At 41.3% G+C, this 20,196-nt stretch overlaps 1 protein-coding gene across 1 annotated transcript; it reads right to left on the reverse strand.

The window, feature by feature from the left end:
- Window positions 1–692: 692 nt before the first annotated feature.
- Window positions 693–19,924, reverse strand: LOC121205987 (uncharacterized). The gene is made up of 2 exons (XM_041076139.1): window positions 19,749–19,924; window positions 693–1,338 (listed from the first exon to the last, which is right to left on the reverse strand). The coding sequence occupies exons 1-2, from the start codon at window positions 19,922–19,924 to the stop codon at window positions 693–695; spliced, it is 822 nt and encodes a 273-aa protein (XP_040932073.1).
- Between the last annotated feature and the right edge of the window lie 272 nt (window positions 19,925–20,196).

A 20,196-nucleotide genomic window follows, 5' to 3' on the forward strand; every position in this document is an offset into this window, starting at 1 on the left:
TTCAGTTCAATGAATTTTCTTCCACAATTCACTATCACATCATGAGCAGTCAACCAATCCATACCAAGAATTATATCAAATTCATTAAACGGTAATAGCATGAGATTAGCCGGAAAACAATGACCCCTAATCATCAAAGGTCAATTCTTACACACTTTATCAACTAACACATACTTGCCTAACGGGTTTGACACTTTTATCACAAATTCAGTAGATTCAACAAACAAGTCCATATCAGACACCAATTTTGATGCAAACATACGAATGGGTAGACCTCAGATCAATCAAAGCGACAACAGTAGATCATAGATAGAAAATGTACCTGATATTACCTCAGGGGACGAGGCCTCTGCGTGCGCGCGAATGGCGTAGGTCCTCACAGGTGCCCTGCCCTTGGGTCTTACTGTAGACTCCCTAGGTGCACCCTTACTACTGTTCCCACTACATGGATTCCTCTAAGGTCTCCCCTTACTAGCAGTGCTATCTGCCCTTGCTCCTTGAAAGTTTCCTCTTTCTATCCTCTCGGGGCAATCTCTAACAAAATGGTCTGGACAACTGCACTTAAAACAGATTCTATCACCCCCTCGGCACTCACCGGGGTGACATCTCTAGCATTGGGAACATTCTGGTCTATTGGGCCAAGCATTCCTAACGCTAGCAATTGAAGCAGTCTGAGCTTTCGAAATCGTGTATTATTTTCCCCTATTCTTGCTTGAATACCCAGCAGAAACATTAGATCGAGTAGTGAACTCTCTTGACTTTTTAGATGAAGATTGAAAGGATTTGCTCAGTTGTCTCTTCCTCGAGTCTCGGGACTCCAAATAATCTTTCCACTTTTCTTTAGCCAATTCTTCAGTCTTGCATGCTCTGCCGACCAACACAACAAACTCTTTCAACTCAAAGAAACCAACCAACAATCGGATGTCTTCGTTCAACCCGTCTACAAATCTTTTACACGTGATGGCTTCAGTAGATACACATTCCCGAGCGTATTTGCTAAGCCTCACAAACTCACACTCATATTCGGTAACTGTCATTTTACCCTGTTTCAACTCGAGAAACTCTTTCCTTTTTTGGTCCATGAACCTTTGACTGATGTACTTCTTGTGAAATTCCTCTTGGAAACACTCCCAAGTCACTTTCCCTCTCGGTACAACTGACACAAGAGTGTTCCAGTACTGGTAGGCTGAATCTCTTAAAGGCGATACAACGTACTTCTTGCACTCTTCCGGTGTGCATGACAACTCATCAAAGACCCGAATGGTGTTCTCGAGCCAAAACTCTGCTCTTTTCAGATCATCGTCTATGTTATCTCGGAACTCTTCAGCTCCTTGCTTTCTAATTCGATCAACCAGAGGTGTAACACCCCAAACCCGAGACCGACACTGGAGTCGAACACGAGGTGTTAACAGACTTTAAACCCCTTATAAAAAATATTTCCCAGACACTGCCAATCTGCGTACTAGTCGCTTTAAAAAATCATATCTTGAGTTTCACAACTCGAAAATCAGTTTCGTGATTTTTCCCTGAAACTAGACTCATATGCCCATCTACATATTTTTTTCTAGAATTTTTGGTTAGGCCAATTAGTACAGTTTATTAGTCAAAGTCTCCCATGTTACAGGGATCGACTACACTGACCTTTGCGCATTACGACCTGGATATCTCCCTGCACAGAGCTTCAATACTGATGTCGTTTGTTTCTGTAGAAACTAGACTCAGAGAGGAATCTATACATATATGGTATGACTCCTAATTATCTCTGGTTAATTTCTAATGAATTTCCAAAGTCGGAACAGGAAATCCAGAAACCGTTCTAGACCTTTCTCACGAGAACCTGAATATCTCTTAACATACTGTCCGTATGATTGTTTCGTTACTTTCCTATGAAAGTAGATTCTTCAAGGTTTGTTTGCATAATTTATTCACTATTTAATTCCATTCCTACTATTTTTAGTGATTTTCCAAATCTACATCACTGCTGCTGTCAGCATCTGCCTTTAAGGTAGACTTTACCTATTTCATGGTTTCCATGATTCAACTAGCCCTTTTTGCATGAATAGCACAATTTATGAAAGTGATTAACCATTCCCATGGCCAATCCTTGTCAAGCACATCCACACCAAATGATTATAACATTATACTCAAACGCATATAAGCCATTTTCGCATGGCTATCCAAAATTTTACAAGTCCAAAGGGTCCACGACCCACAACAAACGGGTAGTCCTATACATGCCATTTCGAAGTTCAACCAAAATTGTACCAAAAGGGGGCTTTGATAGTGTGGGCGACTTTGACCTCAAGATCCCGAGTCCGATAGCTGGAGAACCAAATCTATAAAACAGAGGAGCAATGAAACGGAGTAAGCAATTTATGCTTAGTAAGTTTTGAGCAAGGAATTCCAGCACAACAAAGTATAGCATTCATATAGCTAAACGGATAATTTCATATGCACAAATTTTCGATATCATACTTGCTTCACATTTCCAACCCTTATGTACATACACAAAAGATCAACTTAGCCAAAGGCCGGTAGCTCGTTTATCAACTGAGCGAATACTTATTTGTAAGGGCTCAACTAAATTCAAGCACATAGGAAACATACCTCAATGTTGGGATGTTTCTAGAGTATTAGCTGAAATTTTTACAGCAAGATCATTCATTCCCAAATCACGTACCTTCGGAATTTAACCGGATATAGCTCCTCGTTCAAATGCCTTCGGGACATAGCCCGGTTATAGTAACTCGCACAAATGCCTTCGGGACTTAACCCAGATTTAGTAACTCGCACAAATGCCTTCGGGCTTAGCCCGTAATTAGTATCTTGCACAAATGCCTTCAGGCTTAGCCTGGAATTAGTATCTCACACAAATGCCTTCGGATCTTAGTCCGGATATTGTCACTTAGCACAAAGCCTTCGGGACTTAGCCCGGACATCATTCAAATAACCATGCACATTTAACAATAAATCATAGCACATTCGTGTTTCATTTTCGTTAGCAAAACTCAAACACAAGACACTTATCATTCTTGTGATTTCGGCTCAATAGCCACACACAAAGAGCATGATTTTGATTTGCTTAAAACATGATCTAATCAAATCTTAATTTAAGCTCTCTTACTCAAGAACTTACCTCGGGTGTTGTCGAACGATTCCAATAGCTATTCGACCACTTTTTCCTTCCCTTTATCGGATTTATTTCCCCTTTGCTCTTGAGCTTAATTAAACAAATAAATTGATTTAATCATTTGAGCATCGAAAAGAGGAACACAAGGCACTTAGCCCATATTTATACATTAGACATTAAAGTCACATATGTACGGAATCATGAATCAAACTCAACATTTTAGCTAATTTTTCCCCTTGGCCGAATATGCATGTCCATTTTGGGGCCGATTTCAACACTTAATACATCCTACAAGTATGGTCACTTGTATTGACTAAACACCCTTTTGTTTCAAGTTCAAAACTTGGCTAATACGCACATATATACACTAGTAAAGCATCCTCTCCCTTTCCATCAATTTAACACATGCATTGCTCATTAACATACAAAAGTTATATTCGCCCTTAGCACACAACTTGCTAGCCGATTCTTCCCCATCTAGCAACCAATGCACATATGTGCTCACTCAAAAATGCTAAAAAGGAGAGTCAAGAATCATCAATCCACCATCACATGCATCATTAACAAGCTTCATATTTAGCATGCAATGGCATTAACACAAAATCCACCTAGGCCGAATCTTAACTCATCTTCATGCCTCATCACCACAACATCAAACATCAACCAAGAATGATGCATCCATGGCCGAGTGTCATTTCCATCACATAGCAAGATTTAGACCATGGGCTAGGTAGACTCAAGCTAACAACTAAAACATGCATGCATCTCATGGAACATCATCAAACATACCTTAGCCTAGCTACATGCATGGCCGAACCTCTTCAACCTTTCTTCTTCCTTCCTCCTTAAAACTTTTGGCCAAGGATGAACCAAAGGATGAGCACTTTTTTTTCTTTGTTTTTCTTTCTAATTTCGGCAAAATGGGGGAGGGGAGAAACAACCACACACTTTTTTTGTTTTCATCATATTCCCTTTCATTATTTAATTTCCATGCTCATTATTTTATTTTTTTCCACCCATGATGCACCAACAAGACATGTCTATGACATGTCTTGCCCATCACACTTGGTCTACCATGCTTGTCATGGCCGACCACTACTAATAGGGGGGAATTTGACATGCAAGTCCCCCCTTTTTCCACATGCACTAATAGGTCCTTACGCATTGACCTATCACATTTTAAAATTTTCTCACATAAGTCCTATTGACTAAATTCACATGCAATCGACTAATTCGAAGCTTGAAATTTTCACACATTCATAATTACATATTCTAGACAATAAATATCACATTCAAACATTTCGGTGACTCGGTTTAGCGGTCCCGAAACCACTTCCCGACTAGGGTCAATTTTGGGCTGTCATAACTCTCCCCCACTTAAGAAATTTTCGTCCCCGAAAATCTTACCGGTAAATAGGTTTGGGTATCGTTCTTTCATCGAGCTCTCGGTTTCCCAAGTAGCTTCCTCGATCCCGTGTTTGAGCCATAACACCTTCACTAACGGAACCCTTTTGTTTCGCAACTCCTTCACTTCACGAGCTAGGATACGCATCGGTTCTTCTTCATAACTCATATCGGCTTGAATTTCAACCTCTGATGGGCTAATTATGTGCGATGGATCAGATCGATAGCGTCGAAGCATCGAAACATGAAAGACGTCGTGAATCTTTTCAAGCTCAGGGGCAAAATCAATCTATACGCAACCGGACCAACTCGTTCAGAAATTTCGTACGGCCCAATGAATCTCGGGCTCAACTTGCCCTTACGGCCAAACCTGAGTACCTTTTTCCAAGGTGAAACTTTAAGGAACACTTTATCTCCCACCTGATATTCAATGTCCCTTCGTTTCAAATCCGCATATGATTTTTGACGATCTGTGGCTGCTTTCAGACTTTCACGGATTACCTTTACTTTCTGTTCGGCATCCTTAATCAAATCAACTCCAAAAATTTTACTTTCACCGAGCTCGGTCCAAAACAATGGTGTACGGCATTTACAACCGTACAAAGCCTCGTAAGGTGCCATCTTAATACTTGATTGAAAACTATTATTGTAAGCGAATTCAATCAAAGGTAAATATTGTTCTCATGAACCACTGAACTCGAGGATGCAACATCTCAACATATCCTCAAGTATCTGAATTATCCGCTCGGATTGACCATCGGTTTGGGGGTGAAAAGCAGTGCTAAAATGCAGCTTGGTACCCAAAGCTTCTTGCAATTCCCTCCAAAATCGCGAGGTGAATCTCGGATCTCTATCCGACACGATAGAAATAGGTACCTCGTGTAATCTCACAATCTGAGAAACATGCAATTCGGCTAGTTTATCCAATGAAAAATCCGTACGCACGGGGATAAAGTGAGCTGACTTAGTCAGTCTATCAACAACAACCCAAATCGCATCCTTCTTACTTGTTGACAATGGCAGTCCGGACACAAAGTCCATTGTGACTCGATCCCATTTCCACTCGGGTATCATGATCGGCTGAAGTAATCCTGAAGGCACTTGATGTTCCGCTTTCACTTGTTGACATATTAAACATCTCGAAACAAAGTCGGAGATGTCTCGTTTCATACCATGCCACCAAAACCAACATTTCAAATCGTTGTACATTTTCGTACTCCCCAGGTGAATTGACATTCGGCTACAATGGGCTTCGTTCAGAATCATCGAAATGAGTTCCGAATTCCTTGGAACACACAAACGACTTCTGAACCTCAAACAATCATCATCATCAATTTGAAACTCCGATTCCTTGTTCGGAGCACACTCAGCCCGTTTTGCAACCAATTCATCATCAACTTTCTGGGCTTCACGAATTTGATGAATCAATAATGGTTTGGCTTTTAATTGTCTCGACGCATAGGCCACCACTCGACCTTCTTGCATCAATACGCAACCCAACCCAAGTAGGGATGCGTCACTATAAATGACAAACTCTTTGCCTGATTCGGGTTGCACTAAAATTGGAGCTTCAGTCAAATAAGTTTTTAGTTGATCAAAACTTTTCTGACATTTCTCCGTCCATTCGAACTTAACATCCTTTTGAAGTAGCTTCGTCATTGGTGTGGCTATCATCGAGAAACCTTTGACAAATCGTCGGTAATAACCGGCGAGCCCCAAAAAGCTCCGAACCTCAGTAATATTTCTTGGAGGCTTCCAATTAAGTATGGCTGAAATTTTGCTCAGGTCAACTTGAATACCCGATGTGGATACCACATGACCCAAGAAGCTAACCTCTCTTAACCAGAACTCACACTTACTGAACTTAGCATATAACTGCTTATCCTGCAAAATTTGCAACACCAGTCTCAGGTGCTCAGCATGTTCGGTCTCATCTCTTGAATAGACCAAGATGTCATCAATAAACACAACTACGAACCGATCCGAATATGGTCTGAAGACCCAATTCATCAAATCCATAAATACCGCAGGGGCATTAGTGAGCCCAAACGGCATCACTAAGAATTCGTAGTGACCATATCTCATTCTGAAGGCAGTTTTGGGTATGTCCAAATCTCGAATTTGCAACTGATAATAGCCCGATCTCAAATCTATTTTTGAGAACATTGAGGCTCCCTTCAGTTGGTCGAACAAATCACCGATACGCGGTAACGGATATTTGTTCTTTATCGTCACTTTATTCAGTTGACGATAGTCAATGCACAACCTCATGGTTCCGTCCTTCTTTTTCACGAACAATACTGGTGCACCCCAAGGTGAGAAACTTGGTCGAGCAAAACCTCTATCCGTCAATTCTTGCAACTGAGCTTTCAACTCTTTTAACTCGGTTGGTGCCATACGATACGGAGCTATCGAAATTGGCGTAGTCCCAGGTACAAGCTCAATACCAAACTCTACCTCCCGAACAGGTGGTAAACCCGGTAATCCTTCAGGAAAAACATCTGGGTATTCACAAACCACCGGCACAGATTCGGGTTTCTTGTCTAATTCTTTGTCATCCAGTACATACGCAAGGTATGCTTCGCACCCTTTTCTTACATATTTCTGGGCCAACATTGCTGATATTACAGCTGGCATCCCCTCCAAGTCCGTAGACTCAACTCGGATTACTTCGTTATTTGCGCACCTCAAATCAATAGTCTTGCTTTTGCAATTCACAACCGCATCTTGCGCGGTCAACCAATCCAAACCAAGAATAACATCAAATTCATCAAACGGCAAAAGCATCAAGTCCGCCGAAAAACAAGAACCACGAATTTCTAGGGGACATTTCTTACACACTTTGTCGACAAGCACGTAACGACCCAAGGGATTTGACACCCGAATTACGAACTCAGTAGACTCAATAGGTAAAGTCTTACTGGATGCTAAGGTTTCACATATGTAAGAATGAGTAGAACCGGGGTCAATCAAAGCAATTACATTAGTATCAAAGAGAGTAAAAGTACCGGTAATAACATCAGGCGAAGAAGCATCCTTGCGGGCACGTATAGCATAAGCTCTAGCAGGCGCACGAGCCTCGGATCTGGTCGTAGCATCTCTAGATCCTCTCTGACCACCACTAGCATTGCCCGTATTTCCAGATGGTCTACCTCGAGCAGTGGTAGCACCCGGTTTCCCACTCTGATTTTCATTCTGTTCAAACAACCTCGGACAATCTTTAATGAAGTGGTCAACTGATCCGCACTTGTAACAGGAGCGGTCAGGGAATCTACAACTCCCCGAATGCCATTTACCGTAATATAGACATTTCGTTCTGTCTCGACGTTCATTCCCAACACTGGCGACCGAAATGCCTCGTGTACCCACAGGGGGTCGATCACGATCTCGTCTAAAAAGGCCCGAAGTGCCTCTAAACTGGCCCGCATCATCTCGAAATTTCTTCGATGCCTGTTGAAGAGACTTTCCCGAGGATCTTTTACGAAACTCTCCAGTTCCCTCATCAACTTTTTGTTTTTCTTTTCTAAGCTCTTCGGCTTTACAAGCTCGCTCGACAAGTACTACGAACTCTCGTATTTCAAGAACGCCAACGAACATTTTTATATCTTCATTCAGCCCATCCTTGAAGCGTTTACACATAATAGCCTCAGACGAAACACATTCCCGAGCGTATTTGCTAAGTCTAACAAATTTTCGCTCGTAATCAGTAACCGACATGGAACCTTGCTTAAGCTCAAGAAATTCCTTCTGTTTTTGATCAACAAATCTCTGACTGATATACTTTTTCCGAAACTCAGTTTGGAAAAACTCCCAAGTTACTTGCTCTCGGGGCACAACAGAAGTCAGAGTACTCCACCAATAATAGGCAGAATCACGTAGCAAGGAGATAGTACACTTTAGGCATTCATCGGGTGTACAAGATAGCTCATCGAGTACCCGGATAGTGTTGTCCAACCAAAATTCAGCTTGCTCGGCATTGTCGCTATCCGTAGCTTTAAATTCAGTAGCCCCATGTTTTCGGATTCTGTCAACTGGGGGCTTATTTAACCTTATTTGGTCAGTTACCGGAGGTATTGTAGGTGCGGGGGTTGTATTAGTCGGGAAGGGAGGTTGTGGAACAGCCGTATTAGTTCGAATGTATTGGTTGAACCAATCATTCATCACGCTATAGAAAGCTTGTCTAGCTTCCTCATTCGGGTTACTAGCATTAGGTTGAGAGTCCGCCGGCGCTGTCCCTTGTTCGGGAGCAGGCGCTACACTCTTAAGATCATCAGCTACCTCTCGGTCGGGATCGGGATCCATTACTATAAATAAACACATTTACAATTGTCAGAAATCACCACACTATCAAGTAATCACATAAAATGGCATGTATAGCTAGACCCAACGCATTACGGTAGTCCTAGAATCGACTAAACCGTAGCTCTGATACCAATCAAATGTAACACCCCGAACCCGAGACCGACACCGGAGTCGAACACGAGGTGTTAACAGACTTTAAACCCCTTATAAAAAATATTTCCCAGACACTGCCAATCTACGTACTAGTCGCTTTAAAAAATCATATCTTGAGTTTCACAACTCGAAAATCAGTTTCGTGATTTTTCCCTGAAACTAGACTCATATGCCCATCTACATATTTTTTCTAGAATTTTTGGTCGGGCCAATTAGTACAGTTTATTAGTCAAAGTCTCCCATGTTACAGGGATCGACTACACTGACCTTTGTGCATTACGACCTGGATATCTCCCTGCACAGAGCTTCAATACTGATGCCGCTTGTTTCCATAGAAACTAGACTCAGAGAGGAATCTATACATATATGGTATGACTCCTAATTATCTCTGGTTAATTTGTAATGAATTTCCAAAGCCGGAACAGGAAATCCAGAAACCGTTCTGGACCTGTCTCACGAGAACCTGAATATCTCTTAACATACTGTCCGTATGATTGTTTCGTTACTTTCCTATGAAAGTAGATTCTTCAAGGTTTGTTTACATAATTTATTCACTATTTAATTCCATTCCTACTATTTTTAGTGATTTTCCAAATCTACATCACTGCTGCTGTCAGCATCTGCCTTTAAGGTAGACTTTACCTATTTCATGGTTTCCATGATTCAACTAGCCCTTTTTGCATAAATAGCACAATTTATGAAAGTGATTAACCATTCCCATGGCCAATCCTTGTCAAGCACATCCACACCAAATGATTATAACATTATACTCAAACGCATATAAGCCATTTTCGCATGGCTATCCAAAATTTTACAAGTCCAAAGGGTCCACAACCCACAACAAACGGGTAGTCCTATACATGCCATTTCGAAGTTCAACCAAAATTGTACCAAAAGGGGGCTTTGATAGTGTGGGCGACTTTGACCTCAAGATCCTGAGTCCGATAGCTGGAGAACCAAATCTATAAAACAGAGGAGCAATGAAACGGAGTAAGCAATTTATGCTTAGTAAGTTTTGAGCAAGGAATTCCAGCACAACAAAGTATAGCATTCATATAGCTAAACGGATAATTTCATATGCACAAATTTTCGATATCATACTTGCTTCACATTTCCAACCCTTATGTACATACACAAAAGATCAACTTAGCCAAAGGCCGGTAGCTCGTTTATCAACTGAGCGAATACTTATTTGTAAGGGCTCAACTAAATTCAAGCACATAGGAAACATACCTCAATGTTGGGATGTTTCTAGAGTATTAGCTGGAATTTTTACAGCAAGATCATTCATTCCCAAATCACGTACCTTCGGAATTTAACTGGATATAGCTCCTCGTTCAAATGCCTTCGGGACATAGCTCGGTTATAGTAACTCGCACAAATGCCTTCGGGACTTAACCCGGATTTAGTAACTCGCACAAATGCCTTCGGGCTTAGCCCGGAATTAGTATCTCGCACAAATGCCTTCGGATCTTAGTCCGGATATTGTCACTTAGCACAAAGCCTTCGGGACTTAGCCCGGACATCATTCAAATAACCATGCACATTTAACAATAAATCATAGCACATTCGTGTTTCATTTTCGTTAGCAAAACTCAAACACAAGACACTTATCATTCTTGTGATTTCGGCTCAATAGCCACACACAAAGAGCATGATTTTGATTTGCTTAAAACATGATCTAATCAAATCTTAATTTAAGCTCTCTTACTCAAGAACTTACCTCGGGTGTTGTCGAACGATTCCGATAACTATTCGACCACTTTTTCCTTCCCTTTATCGGATTTATTTCCCCTTTGCTCTTGAGCTTAATTAAACAAATAAATTGATTTAATCATTTGAGCATCGAAAAGAGGAACACAAGGCACTTAGCCCATATTTATACATTAGACATTAAAGTCACATATGTACGGAATCATGAATCAAACTAAACATTTTAGCTAATTTTTCCCCTTGGCCGAATATGCATGTCCATTTTGGGGCCGATTTCAACACTTAATACATCCTACAAGTATGGTCACTTGTATTGACTAAACACCCTTTTGTTTCAAGTTCAAAACTTGGCTAATACGCACATATATACACTAGTAAAGCATCCTCTCCCTTTCCATCAATTTAATACATGCATTGCTCATTAACATACAAAAGTTATATTCGCCCTTAGCACACAACTTGCTAGCCGATTCTTCCCCATCTAGCAACCAATGCACATATGTGCTCACTCAAAAATGCTAAAAGGGAGAGTCAAGAATCATCAATCCACCATCACATGCATCATTGACAAGCTTCATATTTAGCATGCAATGGCATTAACACAAAATCCACCTAGGCCGAATCTTAACTCATCTTCATGCCTCATCACCACAACATCAAACATCAACCAAGAATGATGCATCCATGGCCGAGTGTCATTTCCATCACATAGCAAGATTTAGACCATGGGCTAGGTAGACTTAAGCTAACAACTAAAACATGCATGCATCTCATGGAACATCATCAAACATACCTTAGCCTAGCTACATGCATGGCCGAACCTCTTCAACCTTTCTTCTTCCTTCCTCCTTAAAACTTTTGGCCAAGGATGAACCAAAGGATGAGCACTTTTTTTTCTTTGTTTTTCGTTCTAATTTCGGCAAAATGGGGGAGGGGAGAAACAACCACACACTTTTTTTGTTTTCATCATATTCCCTTTCATTATTTAATTTCCATGCTCATTATTTTATTTTTTTCCACCCATGATGCACCAACAAGACATGTCTATGACATGTCTTGCCCATCACACTTGGTCTACCATGCTTGTCATGGCCGGCCACTACTAATAGGGGGAATTTGACATGCAAGTCCCCCTTTTTCCACATGCACTAATAGGTCCTTACGCATTGACCTATCACATTTTAAAATTTCTCACATAAGTCCTATTGACTAAATTCACATGCAATCGACTAATTCGAAGCTTGAAATTTTCACACATTCATAATTACATATTCTAGACAATAAATATCACATTCAAACATTTCGGTGACTCGGTTTAGCGGTCCTGAAACCACTTCCCGACTAGGGTCAATTTTGGGCTGTCACAACTCTCCCCCACTTAAGAAATTTTCGTCCCCGAAAATCTTACCGGTAAATAGGTTTGGGTATCGTTCTTTCATCGAGCTCTCAGTTTCCCAAGTAGCTTCCTCGATCCCGTGTTTGAGCCATAACACCTTCACTGACGGAACCCTTTTGTTTCGCAACTCCTTCACTTCACGAGCTAGGATACGCATCGGTTCTTCTTCATAACTCATATCGGCTTGAATTTCAACCTCTGATGGGCTAATTATGTGCGATGGATCAGATCGATAGCGTCGAAGCATCGAAACATGAAAGACGTCGTGAATCTTTTCTAGCTCAGGGGCAAAATCAATCTATACGCAACCGGACCAACTCGTTCAGAGATTTCGTACGGCCCAATGAATCTCGGGCTCAACTTGCCCTTACGGCCAAACCTGAGTACCTTTTTCCAAGGCGAAACTTTAAGGAACACTTTATCTCCCACCTGATATTCAATGTCCCTTCGTTTCAAATCCGCATACGATTTTTGACGATCTGTGGCTGCTTTCAGACTTTCACGGATTACCTTTACTTTCTATTCGGCATCCTTAATCAAATCAACTCCAAAAATTTTACTTTCACCCAGCTCGGTCCAAAACAATGGTGTATGGCATTTACAACCGTACAAAGCCTCGTAAGGTGCCATCTTAAAAGCGAATTCAATCAAAGGTAAATACCGTTCTCATGAACCACTGAACTCGAGGATGCAACATCTCAACATATCCTCAAGTATCTGAATTATCCGCTCGGATTGACCATCGGTTTGGGGGTGAAAAGCAGTGCTAAAATGCAGCTTGGTACCCAAAGCTTCTTGCAATTCCCTCCAAAATCGCGAGGTGAATCTCGGATCTCTATCCGACACGATAGAAATAGGTACCTCATGTAAGCTCACAATCTGAGAAACATACAATTCGGCTAGTTTATCCAATGAAAAATCCGTACGCACGGGGATAGAGTGAGCCGACTTAGTCAGTCTATCAACAACAACCCAAATCGCATCCTTCTTACTTGTTGACAATGGCAGTCCGGACACAAAGTCCAATGTGACTCGATCCCATTTCCACTCGGGTATCATGATCGGCTGAAGTAATCCTGAAGGCACTTGATATTCCGCTTTCACTTGTTGACATATTAAACATCTCGAAACAAAGTCGGAGATGTCTCGTTTCATACCATGCCACCAAAACCAACATTTCAAATCGTTGTACATTTTCGTACTCCCCGGGTGAATTGACATTCGGCTACAATGGGCTTCGTTCAGAATCATCGAAATGAGTTCCGAATGCCTTGGAACACACAAACGACTTCTGAACCTCAAACAATCATCATCATCAATTTGAAACTCCGATTCCTTGTTCGAAGCACACTCAGCCCGTTTTGCAACCAATTCATCATCAACTTTCTGGGCTTCACGAATTTGATGAATCAATAATGGTTTGGCTTTTAATTGTCTCGACGCATAGGCCACCACTCGACCTTCTTGCATCAATACGCAACCCAACCCAAGTAGGGATGCGTCACTATAAATGACAAACTCTTTGCCTGATTCGGGTTGCACTAAAATTGGAGCTTCAGTCAAATAAGTTTTAAGTTGATCAAAACTTTTCTGACATTTCTCCGTCCATTCGAACTTAACATCCTTTTGAAGTAGCTTCGTCATTGGTGTGGCTATCATCGAGAAACCTTTGACAAATCATCGGTAATAACCGGCGAGCCCCAAAAAGCTCCGAACCTCAGTAATATTTCTTGGAGGCTTCCAATTAAGTATGGCTGAAATTTTGCTCGGGTCAACTTGAATACCCGATGCGGATACCACATGACCCAATAAGCTAACCTCTCTTAACCAGAACTCACACTTACTGAACTTAGCATATAACTGCTTATCCCGAAAAATTTGCAACACCAGTCTCAGGTGCTCAGCATGTTCAGTCTCATCTCTTGAATAGACCAAGATGTCATCAATGAACATAACTACGAACCGATCCGAATATGGTCTGAAGACCCAATTCATCAAATCCATAAATACCGCAAGGGCATTAGTGAGCCCAAACGGCATCACTAAGAATTCGTAGTGACCATATATCATTCTGAAGGCAGTTTTGGGTATGTCCGAATCTCGAATTTGCAACTGATAATAGCCCGATCTCAAATCTATTTTTGAGAACATTGAGGCTCCCTTCAGTTGGTCGAACAAATCATTGATACGCGGTAACGGATATTTGTTCTTTATCGTCACTTTATTCAGTTGATGATAGTCAATGCACAACCTCATGGTTCCGTCCTTCTTTTTCACGAACAATACTGGTGCACCCCAAGGTGAGAAACTTGGTCGAGCAAAACCTCTATCCGTCAATTCTTGCAACTGAGCTTTCAACTCTTTTAACTCGGTTGGTGCCATACGATACGGAGCTATCGAAATTGGCGTAGTCCCAGGTACAAGCTCAATACCAAACTCTACCTCCCGAACAGGTGGTAAACCCAGTAATCCTTCAGGAAAAACATCCGGGTATTCACAAACCACCGGCACAGATTCGGGTTTCTTGTCTAATTCTTTGTCATCCAGTACATACGCAAGGTATGCTTCGCACCCTTTTTCTTACATATTTCTTGGCCAACATTGCTGATATTACAGCTGGCATCCCCTCCAAGTCTGTAGACTCAACTCGGATTACTTCGTTATTTGCGCACCTCAAATCAATAGTCTTGCTTTTGCAATTCACAACCGCATCTTGCGCGGTCAACCAATCCAAACCAAGAATAACATCAAATTCATCAAACGGCAAAAGCATCAAGTCCGCCGAAAAACAAGAACCACGAATTTCTAGGGGACATTTCTTACACACTTTGTCGACAAGCACGTAACGACCCAAGGGATTTGACACCCGAATTACGAACTCAGTAGACTCAATAGGTAAAGTCTTACTGGATGCTAAGGTTTCACATATGTAAGAATGAGTAGAACCGGGGTCAATCAAAGCAATTACATTAGTATCAAAGAGAGTAAAAGTACCGGTAATAACATCAAGCGAAGAAGCATCCTCGCGGGCACGTATAGCATAAGCTCTAGCAGGCGCACGAGCCTCGGATCTAGTCGTAGCATCTCTAGATCCTCTCTGACCACCACTAGCATTGCCCGTATTTTCAGATGGTCTACCTCGAGCAGTGGTAGCACCCGGTTTCCCACTCTGATTTTCATTCTGTTCAAACAACCTCGGGCAATCTTTAATGAAGTGGTCAACTGATCCGCACTTGTAACAGGAGCGGTCAGGGAATCTACAACTCCCCGAATGCCATTTATCGCAATATAGACATTTCGTTCTGTCTCGACGTTCATTCCCAACACTGGCGACCGAAATGCCTCGTGTACCCACAGGGGGTCGATCACGATCTCGTCTAAAAAGGCCCGAAGTGCCTCTAAACTGGCCCGCATCATCTCGAAATTTCTTCGATGCCTGTTGAAGAGACTTTTCCGAGGATCTTTTACGAAACTCTCCAGTTCCCTCATCAACTTTTTGTTTTTCTTTTCTAAGCTCTTCGGCTTTACAAGCTCGCTCGACAAGTACTACGAACTCTCGTATTTCAAGAACGCCAACGAACATTTTTATATCTTCATTCAGCCCATCCTCGAAGCATTTACACATAATAGCCTCAGACGAAACACATTCCCGAGCGTATTTGCTAAGTCTAACAAATTTTCGCTCGTAATCAGTAACCGACATGGAACCTTGCTTAAGCTCAAGAAATTCCTTCCGTTTTTTATCAACAAATCTCTGACTGATATACTTTTTCCGAAACTCAGTTTGGAAAAACTCCCAACTTACTTGCTCTCGGGGCACAACAGAAGTCAGAGTACTCCACCAATAAGAGGCACAATCACGTAGCAAGGAGATAGTACACTTTAGGCATTCATCGGGTGTACAAGATAGCTCATCGAGTACCCGGATAGTGTTGTCCAACCAAAATTCAGCTTGCTCGGCATCGTCGCTATCCGTAGCTTTAAATTCAGTAGCCCCATGTTTTCGGATTCTGTCAACTGGGGGCTTATTTGACCTTATTTGGTCAGTTACCGGAGGTGTTGTAGGTGCGGGGGTTGTATTAGTCGGGAAGGGAGGTTGTGGAACAGCCGTATTAGTTCGAATGTATTGGTTGAACCAATCATTCATCACGCTATAGAAAGCTTGTCTAGCTTCCTCATTCGGGTTACTAGCATTAGGTTGAGAGTCTGCCGGCGCTGTCCCTTGTGCGGGAGCAGGCGCTACACTCTCAAGATCATCAGCTACCTCTCGGTCGGGATCGGGATCCATTACTATAAATAAACACATTTACAATTGTCAGAAATCACCACACTATCAAGTAATCACATAAAATGGCATGTATAGCTAGACCCAACGCATTATGGTAGTCCTAGAATCGACTAAACCGTAGCTCTGATACCAATCAAATGTAACACCCCAAACCCGAGACCGACACCGGAGTAGAACACGAGGTGTTAACAGACTTTAAACCCCTTATAAAAAATATTTCCCAAACACTGCCAATCTGCGTACAAGTCGCTTTAAAAAATCATATCTTGAGTTTCACAACTCAAAAATCAGTTTCGTGATTTTTCCCTGAAACTAGACTCATATGCCCATCTACATATTTTTTCTAGAATTTTTGGTCGGGCCAATTAGTACAGTTTATTAGTCAAAGTCTCCCATGTTACAGGGATCGACTACACTGACCTTTGCGCATTACGACCTGGATATCTCCCTGCACAGAGCTTCAATACTGATGCCGTTTATTTCCATAGAAACTAGACTCAGAGAGGAATCTATACATATATGGTATGACTCCTAATTATCTCTGGTTAATTTGTAATGAATTTCCAAAGTCGGAACAGGAAATCCAGAAACCGTTCTGGACCTGTCTCACGAGAACCTGAATATCTCTTAACATACTGTCCGTATGATTGTTTCGTTACTTTCCTATGAAAGTAGATTATTCAAGGTTTGTTTACATAATTTATTCACTATTTAATTCCATTCCTACTATTTTTAGTGATTTTCCAAATCTACATCACTGCTGCTGTCAGCATCTGCCTTTAAGGTAGACTTTACCTATTTCATGGTTTCCATGATTCAACTAGCCCTTTTTGCATAAATAGCACAATTTATGAAAGTGATTAACCATTCCCATGGCCAATCCTTGTCAAGCACATCCACACCAAATGATTATAACATTATACTCAAACGCATATAAGCCATTTTCGCATGGCTATCCAAAATTTTACAAGTCCAAAGGGTCCACAACCCACAACAAACGGGTAGTCCTATACATGCCATTTCGAAGTTCAACCAAAATTGTACCAAAAGGGGGCTTTGATAGTGTGGGCGACTTTGACCTCAAGATCCCGAGTCCGATAGCTGGAGAACCAAATCTATAAAACAGTGGAGCAATGAAATGGAGTAAGCAATTTATGCTTAGTAAGTTTTGAGCAAGGAATTCCAGCACAACAAAGTATAGCATTCATATAGCTAAACGGATAATTTCATATGCACAAATTTTCGATATCATACTTGCTTCACATTTCCAACCCTTATGTACATACACAAAAGATCAACTTAGCCAAAGGCCGGTAGCTCGTTTATCAACTGAGCGAATACTTATTTGTAAGGGCTCAACTAAATTCAAGCACATAGGAAACATACCTCAATGTTGGGATGTTTCTAGAGTATTAGCTGGAATTTTTACAGCAAGATCATTCATTCCCAAATCACGTACCTTCGGAATTTAACCGGATATAGCTCCTCGTTCAAATGCCTTCGGGACATAGCCCGGTTATAGTAACTCGCACAAATGCCTTCGGGACTTAACCCGGATTTAGTAACTCGCACAAATGCCTTCGGGCTTAGCCCGGAATTAGTATCTCGCACAAATGCCTTCGGGCTTAGCCCGGAATTAGTATCTCGCACAAATGCCTTCAGATCTTAGTCCGGATATTGTCACTTAGCACAAAGCCTTCGGGACTTAGCCCGGACATCATTCAAATAACCATGCACATTTAACAATAAATCATAGCACATTCGTGTTTCATTTTCGTTAGCAAAACTCAAACACAAGACACTTATCATTCTTGTGATTTCGGCTCAATAGCCACACACAAAGAGCATGATTTTGATTTGCTTAAAACATGATCTAATCAAATCTTAATTTAAGCTCTCTTACTCAAGAACTTACCTCGGGTGTTGTCGAACGATTCCGATAGCTATTCGACCACTTTTTCCTTCCCTTTATCGGATTTATTTCCCCTTTGCTCTTGAGCTTAATTAAACAAATAAATTGATTTAATCATTTGAGCATCGAAAAGAAGAACACAAGGCACTTAGCCCATATTTATACATTAGACATTAAAGTCACATATGTACGGAATCATGAATCAAACTCAACATTTTAGCTAATTTTTCCCCTTGGCCGAATATGCATGTCCATTTTGGGGCCGATTTCAACACTTAATACATCCTACAAGTATGGTCACTTGTATTGACTAAACACCCTTTTGTTTCAAGTTCAAAACTTGGCTAATACGCACATATATACACTAGTAAAGCATCCTCTCCCTTTCCATCAATTTAACACATGCATTGCTCATTAACATACAAAAGTTATATTCGCCCTTAGCACACAACTTGCTAGCCGATTCTTCCCCATCTAGCAACCAATGCACATATGTGCTCACTCAAAAATGCTAAAAAGGAGAGTCAAGAATCATCAATCCACCATCACATGCATCATTAACAAGCTTCATATTTAGCATGCAATGGCATTAACACAAAATCCACCTAAGCCGAATCTTAACTCATCTTCATGCCTCATCACCACAACATCAAACATCAACCAAGAATGATGCATCCATGGCCGAGTGTCATTTCCATCACATAGCAAGATTTAGACCATGGGCTAGGTAGACTCAAGCTAACAACTAAAACATGCATGCATCTCATGGAACATCATCAAACATACCTTAGCCTAGCTACATGCATGGCCGAACCTCTTCAACCTTTCTTCTTCCTTCCTCCTTAAAACTTTTGGCCAAGGATGAACCAAAGGATGAGCACTTTTTTTTCTTTGTTTTTCTTTCTAATTTCGGCAAAATGGGGGAGGGGAGAAACAACCACACACTTTTTTTGTTTTCATCATATTCCCTTTCATTATTTAATTTCCATGCTCATTATTTTATTTTTTTCCACCCATGATGCACCAACAAGACATGTCTATGACATGTCTTGCCCATCACACTTGGTCTACCATGCTTGTCATGGCCGGCCACTACTAATAGGGGGGAATTTGACATGCAAGTCCCCCCTTTTTCCACATGCACTAATAGGTCCTTACGCATTGACCTATCACATTTTAAAATTTTCTCACATAAGTCCTATTGACTAAATTCACATGCAATCAACTAATTCGAAGCTTGAAATTTTCACACATTCATAATTACATATTCTAGACAATAAATATCACATTCAAACATTTTGGTGACTCGGTTTTGCGGTCCCGAAACCACTTCCCGACTAGGGTCAATTTTGGGCTGTCACAAGAGGTCTTTCCCTTCTCACCATCTCAACAACTTGGAGAGCTACAGGGATGGGCTGAGGAATAAGTGGGGGTGGGGGAGGTTGAACACCTGGGGTTTTTCTGAACAAAATCAGTGTACCAGTCATTCATCATCTTTAGGAAGGCTTCTCCAGCCTCTCCTCCTAGACCAATAGTCTTGGGTCTACTGTTGAAAGGCGCTGCCTCTTGAGTGGGAGCTGGCGCGTTACTCTCTACATCGTCAACAACTGCTCGTTCGGGATCCATTTACTATATAAAACACGATTTAAATTGTCAGGAGTTGTCATACTATCATAATATATGCATGGAATGTATATTTGCACTCTGACACTTGCTATGTAGTCCTAGAATCGACTAAATTGTAGCTCTGATACCATTAAATGTAACACCTCTTACCCGTGTCTGGCACCGGGACAGGATACAAGGCATTACCGGACTTAAATGTAAACATACACATAAAATCAAGCCATAAAATTTCTTTGAGTATGAAACTGCACTTACAAATGCATATCATCCCT

This window comes from Gossypium hirsutum, chromosome A09 (genome assembly GCF_007990345.1).
Source record: "Gossypium hirsutum isolate 1008001.06 chromosome A09, Gossypium_hirsutum_v2.1, whole genome shotgun sequence".
In the NCBI taxonomy this organism is placed as follows: Eukaryota; Viridiplantae; Streptophyta; class Magnoliopsida; order Malvales; family Malvaceae; genus Gossypium; species Gossypium hirsutum.

What these genes read in the sequence shown, in the direction of transcription:
- LOC121205987 (XM_041076139.1), bottom strand. Translation starts at nt 19,924, where the DNA reads ATGGATCCCGAACGAGCAGTTGTTGACGATGTAGAGAGTAACGCGCCA. An exon ending in TTTGTTCAGAAAAACCCCAG is followed by an intron (nt 1,339 to 19,748) that starts GTGTTCAACCTC and finishes TGATCGAATTAG; the next exon opens with AAAGCAAGGAGCTGAAGAGT.